Source organism: Bufo bufo, chromosome 2 (genome assembly GCF_905171765.1).
Source record: "Bufo bufo chromosome 2, aBufBuf1.1, whole genome shotgun sequence".
NCBI lineage: Eukaryota > Metazoa > Chordata > Amphibia > Anura > Bufonidae > Bufo > Bufo bufo.
Window position 1 is genome coordinate 446,729,136 of NC_053390.1, and position 12,096 is coordinate 446,741,231.

Genomic DNA, 12,096 nt, shown 5'->3' on the forward strand with positions numbered 1-12,096 from the left:
CCCAACCCCATTTATAAGGCAAGAAATCACGCTTATTAAACCTGAAAGGGCACACTTGTGAAGTGAAAACCATTTCAGGGGACTACCTCTTGAAGCTCATCAAGAGAATGCCAAGAGTGTGCAAAGCAGTAATCAAAGCAAAAGGTGGCTACTTTGAAGAACCTAGAATATGACATATTTTCAGTTGTTTCACACTTGTTTGTTATGTATATAATTCCACATGTGTTAATTCATAGTGTTGATGCCTTCAGTGTGAATCTACAATTTTCATAGTCATGAAAATAAAGAAAACTCTTTGAATGAGAAGGTGTGTCCAAACTTTTGGTCTGTACTGTAGGTGGTGGCGGAAATCCTGATGGAAGTAGGGCCCGCAATCCTTGGCAACGGTAGCACCTGTGCCATCCCAGGGTATGACTCGCTCCCGGCCTCCACAATGTTCACCCAGTGTGCCGTCAGGGAAATGTAGCGTCCCTGGCCACAAGCACTTGTCCATGTGTCAGTTGTTAAGTGGACCTTCCCAATAACTGCGTTGGTCAGGGCACGGGTGATGTTACAGGACATATGCTGGTGTAAGGCAGGGACAGCACACCGGGAAAAATAGTGGCGGCTGGGGACTGAGTAACAAGGGACCACTGCCGCCATCAGGCTACGGAAAGCCTCAGTGTCCACAGACACTGATTGTGGACCCAGGCGTTCGGCCCATCTATTAGGGTGCTTTGATGCCATGTGGTGGATCACGCTGGTGGTGGTGAGGTTGCTAGTGTTCACGCCCCTGCTCATTTTGGTACGGCACAGGTTGCAAATGACAATTATTTTATCGTTCGCACTTTTCTCAAAAAGAGTCAGACTGCGGAACACCTAGCCCTTGCCAAGGGAGATTTCCGCAAGGCAGTGCTCCGGGGAACAGTTGCGCGCCTGTTTGGTGTGGCCCGCCTTCTCCCTTTTGCCACCCCACTACCTCTTCCAGTCTGTTGCGGTGCTGCGGATCCCTCCACCTATGTACTGCTGTCCTCGCTCGGCTTGCCACATTCCCAGGTTGGGTCAGTGATTTCATCGTCCACCACCTCCTCTTCCACTTCCTCACTCTGGTCATCCTCCTGACTTGTTTACCTAACAACAACCTCACTTATTGACAACTGTGTCTCATCATCATCATCCACCTCGTGAAACACTAATTGCTGTTCCCCACCATCTTCTTGTGACTGTGGATGCTCAAGAGTTTGTGAATCAGTGCACACGATCTCCTTATGTCCCTCTTCAGGCGGGCTTGGCGAGAGGCCCAAATCAAGAAATGGCGATGAAAACAGCTCCTCAGAATATCCAAGTGTGGGATCACTTGTTTGCCAAGATTCTCCATGGTGGGAGGAAGGAGGATCAGGGTGAGGATTACGTTGACCAGACTCTTGGCTACTGAGACTGGACTTTGTGGAAGACAAGGTGGTGCTTAACCGACTGGAAGCATTATCTGCTTCAATCCAACCGACCACCTGGTCACACTGGTGTGACTTCGAGAGTGGTGTCCTGCGCCGACCTGCAAACTGGGACATGAAGCTAAGCATCGTTAATGAGTGTGTTTCTTGTGCTCTGGCAGCAGGCACAGTTTCACCACACCCAGGGCCATGGCCTCTGCGTGCACCATCAGCAGCATGGCCACTTCCCGTCCCTTACTGCTCGCCTTCTGCATATTAAATGGTATATATACTTGCAAGTATGTCACATGTACCGTACATTAGCGCAGGTTTTGTAAGTGTATGCGCAAATAAATTAAACTGAATGTCACTGATATTTAGGATGTGCAAATGTTATACAGGAGATGTAGCACAGGTAATGTCGCTGTCACCAGCGGCTAATAAAAAATTACAGGGAATATCACTGATATTTATTATGCACAATCATTATACAGGAGATGCAGCGCAGGTAATGTAACTGTCTGCAGCGGACACCGTCTACGGAAAAAGTACACTGGATGTCACAGATATTTTTAATATGCACACACGTTAAACGAGATGTAGCGCAGATAATGTCGCTGTCCGCAGCGTCTACGGAAAAAGTACACTGGATGTCACAGATATTTTTAAGATGCGCAAACGTTATACAGGAGATGTAGCGCAGGTAATATAACTGTCCGCAGCGGACACCGTCTACGGAAAAAGTACACTGGATGTCACAGATATTTTTAGGCTGCACACACGTTACACAGGAGATGTAGCACAGATAATTTCACTGTCTGCAGCGGCCAAACAATTGCAAGCTATTTAGTGCAGGTTTCGCTAAAAATATATATTGCTGCCAGATACAACAATAGTCCTTAAAAGGACTTTTGGGTCTCTAATCACACGCAATTTAGCGCAGGTTGCGCTAAAAATATATATTGCTGACAGACACAATAGTCCTTAAAAGGACTTTTGGGTCTCTAACACCAACCCTGCCTAACCAAAAAAGAAAATTCAATTCCCTTCACTATCTGTCCCTTCTACAGCACAGCTCTCCCTGACTAAGACTGGCATGCTCGATCATCACTACTCTTGGAAGTAACTACCCAAGCACATCACATTCCCGTTTCTCTTCCCTTTCCCCTAGTATATTGTAAGCCTTTGTGAGAAGAGCCATCTCTCGTTCTGTATCAGTCTGTTTATTGCTGCCGGGATTCGGTCCCTCGCCTGTCTGATATTGATGACCTATCCTGATGATGTCATGTATAAGTCTATGTTATTGCAACAATGTTTTCCAAAAAAACATTGAACTCAACTGGAAACCAACAAAATCTTCATATTTTGTCTTTTATAGTATGCAGGCATTGATCAGAGTGATGCTGTCAACACTGAGGTAAAAGCAAGTTTTATATTACTATTATTATTATGTGTGTACAAATGACAAGATAAACTTTCACTTTGCTCAATATAACACTGGGGGCAGTTATCAGATATATTATAACACTGGGGCAGTTATAAGATATAATATAACACTGGGGGCAGTTATCAGATATATTATAACACTGGGGCAGTTATCAGACATATTATAACACTGGGGGCAGTTATCAGATATATTATAACACTGGGGGCAATTATCAGATATATTATAACACTGGGGCAGTTATCAGACATATTATAACACTGGGGCAGTTATCAGATATAATATAACACTGGGGGCAGTTATCAGATATATTATAACACTGGGGCAGTTATCAGACATATTATAACACTGGGGGCAGTTATCAGATATATTATAACACTGGGGGCAGTTATCAGATATATTATAACACTGGGGCAGTTATCAGACATATTATAACACTGGGGGCAGGTATCACATATAATATAACACTGGGGGCAGTTATCAGATATATTATAACACTGGGGCAGTTATCATATATATTATAACACTGAGGCAGTTATCAGATATATTATAACACTGGGGGCAGTTATCAGATATATTATAACACTGGGGGCAGGTATCACATATATTATAACACTGGGGCAGTTATCAGATATATTATAACACTGAGGGCAGTTATCAGATATATTATAACACTGGGGGCAGGTATCTCATATATTATAACACTGGGGCAGTTATCCGATATATTATAACACTGGGGCAGTTATCCGATATATTATAACACTGGGGGCAGTTATCAGATATATTATAACACTGGAGCAGTTATCACATATATTATAACACTAGTAATCACATATATTATAACACTGAGGCAGTTATCACATATAACACTGAGGCAGTTATCAGATATATTATAACACTGGAGCAGTTATCACATATATTATAACACTGGACCAGTTATCACATATATTATAACACTAGTAATCACATATATTATAACACTGAGGCAGTTATCACATATATTATAACACTGGGGGCAGTTATCACATATATTATAACACTGGAGCAGTTATCACATAATATAGTTATCAGATATATTATAACACTGGGGGCAGTTATCACATAATTTATAACACTGAGGAAGTTATCAGATATATTATAACACTGAGGCAGTTATCAGATATATTATAAGGGCTCATGCACACGAACGTATTTTCTTTCCGTGTCCGTTTCGTTTATATTATAACACTGAAGCAGTTATCACATATATAATAACACTGAGGCAGTTATCACATATATTATAACACTGAGGCAGTTATCAGATATATTATAACACTGGGGCAGTTATCAGATATATCATAACACTGAGGCATTTATCACATATATTATAACACTGGGGCAGTTATCACATATATTATAACATTGGGGCAGTTATCACATATATTATAACACTGAGGCAGTTATCACATATATAATAACACTGAGGCAGTTATCACATATAACACTGAGGCAGTTATCAGATATATTATAACACTGAGGCAGTTATCACATATAACACTGAGGCAGTTATCAGATATATTATAACACTGAGGCATTTATCACATATAACACTGAGGCAGTTATCAGATATATTATAACACTGAGGCATTTATCACATATAACACTGAGGCAGTTATCAGATATATTATAACACTGAGACAGTTATCATATGTATTATAACACTGGGGCAGTTATCAGATATATTATAACACTGAGGCAGGTATCAGATATATTATAACACTGGGGCAGTTATCAGATATATTATAACACTGAGGCAGTTATCAGATATATTATAACACTGGGGCAGTTATCACATAAATTATAACACTGGGGGCAGTTATCACATATATTATAACACTAGTAATCACATATATTATAACACTGAGGCAGTTATCAGATATATTATAACACTGAGGCAGTTATCAGATATATTATAACACTGAGACAGTTATCATATGTATTATAACACTGGGGCAGTTATCACATATATTATAACACTGAGGCAGTTGTCAGATATATTATAACACTGGGGGCATTTATCAGATACAATATAACAATGGGGCAGTGATCACCTTTATTATAACACTGGGGGCAGGTATCAGATATATTATAACACTGGGAGCAGTTATCACATATATTATAACACTGGGGCAGTTATCACATATATTATAACACTGGGGGCAGTTATCACATATATTATAACACTGACCGTCAGTCAGTGAAAACTGAGAAAATAGCACATGTCCTGTTTTTTCGCCATTATTCATGGGCCGTCCAAAAAATGTGGGTGTAATGGCCGTTAAAAAAAAAGGGTGTGACGTACCTGTTTTTTTAAGGCCTCATGCACAGGGCCATTGGGCGGCCATTCATTTGATTGGGTCTACAATTCCGGAGATGCGGAATGGAGTCACGGAACACCGGAAGCACTACGAAGTGCTTCCGTGGTGTTTCTTTCCGTTGTTCCGCACCGCAAATAAATATGACAAGTTATATTTTTTTGCAGTGCGGACAGACTACGGACCCATTCAACTACGGACCCGCACGCTGTACGGATGTTGCCCTGTGCATTGGCGATCGCAACTGCAGTCCCCAATGCATGGAACGGCCGCACAACGGCATGTGCATGAGGCCGAACTGTCTTGTGAATGTAGCCTTACACTTGGAACACTTTTCACATATTATAACTTTGGGGATACTTATACATACTTACAAACCGGATTCCAAAAAAGTTGGGACACTAAACAAATTGTGAATAAAAACTGAATGCAATGATGTGGAGATGGCAAATGTCAATATTTTATATGTAATAGAACGTAGATGACAGATCAAACGTTTAATCCGAGTAAATGTATCATTTTAAAGGAAAAATATGTTGATTCCAATTTTCACGGTGTCAACAAATCCCCAAAAAGTTGGGACAAGTAGCAATAAGAGGCTGGAAAAAGTAAATTTGAGCATAACGAAGAGCTGGAAGACCAATTAACACTAATTAGGTCAATTCGCAACATGATTGGGTATAAAAAGAGCTTCTCAGAGTGGCAGTGTCTCTCAGAAGCCAAGATGGGTAGAGGATCACCAATTCCCACAATGTTGCGCAGAAAGATAGTGGAGCAATATCAGAAAGGTGTTACCCAGCGAAAAATTGCAAAGACTTTGCATCTATCATCATCAACTGTGCATAACATCATCCGAAGATTCAGAGAATCTGGAACAATCTCTGTGCGTAAGGGTCAAGGCTGTAAAACCATACTGGATGCCCGTGATCTCCGGGCCCTTAAACGACACTGCACCACAAACAGGAATGCTACTGTAAAGGAAATCACAGAATGGGCTCAGGAATACTTCCAGAAACCATTGTCAGTGAACACAATCCACCGTGCCATCCGCCGTTGCCAGCTGAAACTCTACAGTGCAAAGAAGAAGCCATTTCTAAGCAAGATCCACAAGCTCAGGCGTTTTCACTGGGCCAGGGATCATTTAAAATGGAGTGTGGCAAAACGGAAGACTGTTCTGTGGTCAGACGAGTCACGATTCGAAGTTCTTTTTGGAAATCTGGGACGCCATGTCATCCGGACCAAAGAGGACAAGGACAACCCAAGTTGTTATCAACGCTCAGTTCAGAAGCCTGCATCTCTGATGGTATGGGGTTGCATGAGTGCGTGTGGCATGGGCAGCTTGCATGTCTGGAAAGGCACCATCAATGCAGAAAAATATATTCAGGTTCTAGAACAACATATGCTCCCATCCAGACGTCATCTCTTTCAGGGAAGACCCTGCATTTTTCAACAAGATAATGCCAGACCACATTCTGCATCAATCACAACATCATGGCTACGTAGGAGAAGGATCTGGGTACTGAAATGGCCAGTCTGCAGTCCAGATCTTTCACCTATAGAGAACATTTGGCGCATCATAAAGAGGAAGGTGCAACAAAGAAGGCCCAAGACAATTGAACAGTTAGAGGCCTGTATTAGACAAGAATGGGAGCGCATTCCTATTTCTAAACTTGAGAAACTGGTCTCCTCGGTCCCCAGACGTCTGTTGAGTGTTGTAAGAAGAAGGGGAGATGCCACACAGTGGTGAAAATGGCCTTGTCCCAACTTTTTGGGGATTTGTTGACACCATGAAATTCTGATTCAACATATTTTTCCCTTAAAATTGTACATTTTCTCAGTTTAAACTTTTGTTCCGTGATTTATGTTCTATTCTGAATAAAATCTCCCAACTTTTTTGGAATCCAGTTTGTACATTAATACCATGATTAATACAATAACAGCTCTCATGTCCTCCAGTGCCTGGATGCAGCCTGCTTCCGGAGATTCTTTCACCATCCTCCATTTCTCTTAAAGGGAACCTGTCACCGTGATTTGATGTATAGAGCTGAGGACATGGGTTGCTAGATGGTCGCTAGCACATCGCAATACCCAGTCCCCATAGCTCTGTGTGCTTTTTTGTGTAAAAAAAATGATTTGATACATATGAAAATTAACCTGAGATGAGCCCTGTCTCTGAGATGAGTCCAGCGTGAAGGAGCCCAGCACCGCCCCGCATCCTCAGAATCTCCTCCTTGCTCCCCAACGTCAGAAAGCCAGAGCGCGATGCGCGAGCTAGCGCATGTGCAGTTCTTTCCCTGAGGCTGATGCCAATATAATATACACAGCTTTTATTGTGAAGTCAATCCAATTAATGTAACATGTCCATACACACTGGAAACTTTTTCGGACATTATTAGTGCTGGTCAGAAGCTATGCAGCGCAATAAAGAATGGACCAATGTCCTAAATGTCATGTTCATAATGTTACTTGCAGGGTATTGCAGTTTCGTCCACTTTACTTGAAGGGACAAAGCAACAATACCCTTTACCATTGATTTCCTTATTGAAATCACTGAGTAGGACAGTTCCATGTTTTTGCAAATAAAAACAGTCCTTCTGAATTCCTATTGCATAATCTACCTATACATATTTGGTGTATAAAACAGAGTCATATCTACCTATTCTCTTCTAGCTACCTTTTTAGTAGGTGGACACACCATGATATGCACTGGCATGTGATACATTGGCGGGTTATTTCTATATATATAAACATATACAGTACAGACCAAAAGTTTGGACACACCTTCTCATTCAAAGAGTTTTCTTTATTTTCATGACTATGAAAATTGTAGATTCACACTGAAGGCATCAAAACTATGAATTAACACATGTGGAATTATATAGATAACAAACAGGTGTGAAACAACTGAAAATATGTCATATTCTAGGTTCTTCAAAGTAGCCACCTTTTGCTTTGATTACTGCTTTGCACACTCTTGGCATTCTCTTGATGAGCTTCAAGAGGTAGTCCCCTGAAATGTTTGTAACGGTCACGTCCACACACACACAGGGGGAAGGGTAGTGACCACTGCGCTCCACCCTCACCCCTGGCCCTGCCTACTTGCCTCACGAGTCCTGATGACAGGGGACAACTGGACGGCAATCCCTAACTTAGGATATGTGCAGGGAAGACAGACAAGACAAAATACGGAACATGAACGGACCGGGTCAGAACCAAGAGATCTACGCAGTACAACGGATTAAGCAAAGAATGGTCAGGAGAAGCCGGGGTCAAATACCAGGAGAGTAGCGAAGTACAAGAGGAGTCCTAAGAGAGTAGTCAGGTGGGAGCCGAGGTCACAATACCAGGATGTATGCGCAGTACAGGAGGAGCAGGCAGAGGATCGTCAGGGAACAGGATCAGGTAAATATTCAGTAGTCCAACAAATAGCCAGGAACCTAGAAATTAACAGGCAACCTGTGGCTAGCAGGCTGCCTGTATTTATAGTGGGGAGTGAGGGTCATGTGACGTGGCCAGCGTCACATGACCGACAGACCAACCAGTTGAGCACCGAGTGATCAGCTCGGCGCTCAAGGCAGACTTAGGAGCAGGAAGCCACCCAGCAGTAAAGCCGCCCTGGGAATGAGGTCAAACACAGATCCTCATTTCCAAAGCTAAGCAACAGTTCTGCGGGCAATGGGGGACCGAGTGCACCTTCAGAACCCCGTGACAGTACCCCCCCTTTTACGAGGGGCCACCGGACCCAAGACTTCAGGCGATGGCTTTTCAGGGTGTTCTAAATGAAATTTACGAACCAGTCTAGGAGCATGAACCTCCCTGGCAGGTACCCAAGATCTCTCTTCAGGTCCATACCCCTTCCAGTAAATCAGATACTGCAAGGAGTTACGCACCTTCCTGACATCCACTATTTTAGACACGACATACTCGACAGCATCATTAACAAGAACCGGCGGAGGCGAGGCTTTCGATGGTACTACCGGTTCAAAATATTTTTTAAGTAGAGATTTATGGAACACATTATGAATGTGGAATGACTCGGGCAGCTCCAACCTAAATGATACCGGGTTAATCACCTCCGTGATCTTATATGGACCAATAAAACGAGGAGCAAATTTTCTAGAAGCTACCTTGAGAGATAGATTCTTGGAGGACAACCATACTTTATCCCCAACCTGAAAGTTCACCCCCCTTGAACGTCTCCTATCGGCCTTGAGTTTTTGAGAACTTTGAGCCTTTTCTAGGTTCGATTGAACCCGGGCCCAAAGTGTGCACAGTTCGGAGGAGAGTTTATCAGCTTCAGGGTTAGAGGAGGAGACGGACGACCCAGAATGAAAACGGGGATGAAAACCATGGTTACAAAAGAAAGGGGAGACCCCAGCAGAAGAATTGACACGGTTATTCAGAGCAAATTCAGCCAACGGAAGGAATTTGACATATAATTGCTGGTCATCAGCAACATACAACCTCAGGAATTGTTCCACAGACTGATTAAGGCGTTCAGTCTGCCCATTACTCTCAGGATGGTAGGCGGAAGAAAAAGACAACGAAATTTTACATCTTTGACAGAAGGCCCTCCAGAATTTGGACACAAACTGCACACCCCTGTCCGAAACAATATTTTCCGGGATGCCATGTAAACGAACAATCTCTCTCACAAAAATAGATGCCAGGGTTTTAGCATTCGGAAGTTTAGACAGGGGAATGAAATGAACCATCTTGCTAAACCTATCGACCACTACCCAAACCACAGTCTTACCCTCCGCCAGCGGTAGGTCAGTTATAAAGTCCATCGAGATATGGGACCAGGGTCTACTGGGAATGGGTGGGGGTCGTAGGTTACCAGCAGGGCGAGTCCTAGGTGTCTTAGACCTGGCACAAACCTCACAGGCTGACACGTAGGACTTGACATCCCTGGTCAGAGTGGGCCACCAATAAGATCTAGAAACCAGATCCTTAGTGCCTTCAATACCCGGATGTCCACAAAAGGCAGAATCGTGACACTCACCCAACAGCTGGAGACGAAATTGTACGGGAACAAACAACTTATCTGTTGGGGTGGATGCCGATGCCAGATGTTGTTCAGCCTTAATGCGAGCCGAGATATCCTGGGTTAGAGCCGCTAAGAAGATGTTTGCTGGTAGGATGGATTCAGGCGGCGTCTCAGTGGGTTGAAAAGCATGGAAGCTCCGAGATAATGCGTCTGCCTTCACATTTTTACTTCCCGGCCTGAACGTAATGGAGAAATCAAAACGGGTAAAAAACAGAGCCCATCGTGCTTGTCGGGGATTCAACCTCTTAGCGGACTCGAGAAACATTAGGTTTTTATGGTCAGTGACAACAGTTACTCGATGCCTTGCCCCCTCCAAAAAATGTCTCCACTCCTCAAATGCCCATTTAATGGCCAAGAGCTCCCTATTCCCTATGTCGTAGTTTCTCTCCGTGGGAGAGAATTTCCTAGAGAAGAAGGCACACGGTCTCAGGTTAGTGAGGCTAGCAGGACCTTGTGAAAGGACTGCTCCTGCGCCGTCCTCGGACGCATCCACCTCCACAATAAAGGGTCTCTCCTGATCAGGCTGGATCAGAATGGGAGCGCTACTAAATGCCTTTTTTAATGTTTCAAATAAAGAAATGGCCTTGGTAGACCAATTCTCCAAATCCGCCCCTTTCTTAGTAAGGTCGGTCAATGGCTTAGCAATTACAGAAAAATTCATGATAAATTTACGGTAGTAATTAGCGAAACCCAAAAACCGTTGTAAAGCCTTTAAGGATGAAGGCCTTACCCATTCCTTAATTGCTAAAACCTTACCAGGATCCATCTTAAAGGCGTGAGGAGTCAAAACATGCCCTAGAAACAGTATCTCCTGTACACCAAAGACACATTTCTCTTACTTAGCGGATAGCTGGTTCTCCCTCAACACCTCTAATACTTGTTTGACATGGGACACATGAGATTCGAAATCAGGAGAGAATATCAAAATGTCGTCAAGATAGACAATAATAAATTTACCTAAGAACTCCCTAAGAATATCGTTCATTAAGTTTTGGAACACAGCTGGGGCATTGCTGAGTCCAAAAGGCATCACCTGATATTCAAAGTGTCCTATCGGAGTATTGAACGCTGTCTTCCATTCGTCTCCCTCCTTGATTCGGATTAGATTGTATGCCCCTTTCAGGTCAATCTTGGAAAACCAGGTTGCCCCCAAAACCTGGTTAAATAAATCCGGAATCAATGGGAGAGAGTATCTATTTTGGACAGTGATTTTATTTAATCTCCAGTAATCAATACAAGGCCTAAGACCACCATCCTTCTTTTTAACAAAGAAAAACCCTGCTCCCATAGGAGAGACTGAAGGTCTAATATGCCCTTTAGCAAGGCTCTCCTTAATATAATCTTCCATAGCCTTGCGTTCGGGCCCTGAAAGATTATAAATTCGACCTTTAGGAAATTCGGCACCCTCAATTAGCTCTATGGCGCAATCATAAGGTCTATGGGGGGGTAGAACCTCTGGAGTAAGGGACGAGAACACATCAGAATATTCCTTAATAACAGAGGGTAATGTATTAGACCTTACTGAAACCCCAGCCTGGTCCACGGACAAGCATGAGTCACACTTAGGTCCCCATTTCACCAACTCTCCTTTGGACCAATCAATTGTGGGGTTATGTAAACGGAGCCAAGGCAACCCTAGTACCACCTCAACCGGTAGGTTCTCCAGGACTAGAAGAGAACATCTCTCAGAGTGGCACACACCCACGGACAGAGAAATTTCAGAGGTACATGACCTCACCGTACCACCAATCAGGGGAGTAGCATCAATAGCCATGACATGGATAGGTGTAGGTAAAGCAAACATTGGAATACCCAATTTACAAGCAAACTCAAAGTCAA

General features: G+C 43.1%; 1 protein-coding gene across 5 annotated transcripts in view; it reads left to right on the top strand.

The window, feature by feature from the left end:
- LOC120989433 (mitotic spindle positioning) overlaps window positions 1-12,096 on the top strand; it is a 44,212-nt gene that overhangs the window by 27,680 nt on the left and 4,436 nt on the right. For 4 of the 5 annotated variants that reach the window (XM_040417523.1, XM_040417526.1, XM_040417527.1 and 1 more), the window contains exon 5: window positions 2,788-2,826. The exons of the other annotated variant lie outside the window; for it this stretch is intronic. In XM_040417523.1, coding sequence (XP_040273457.1) covers window positions 2,788-2,826 — 39 coding nt within the window. The remainder of the gene's footprint in view (window positions 1-2,787; window positions 2,827-12,096) is intronic. 5 annotated transcript variants of the gene reach the window in all.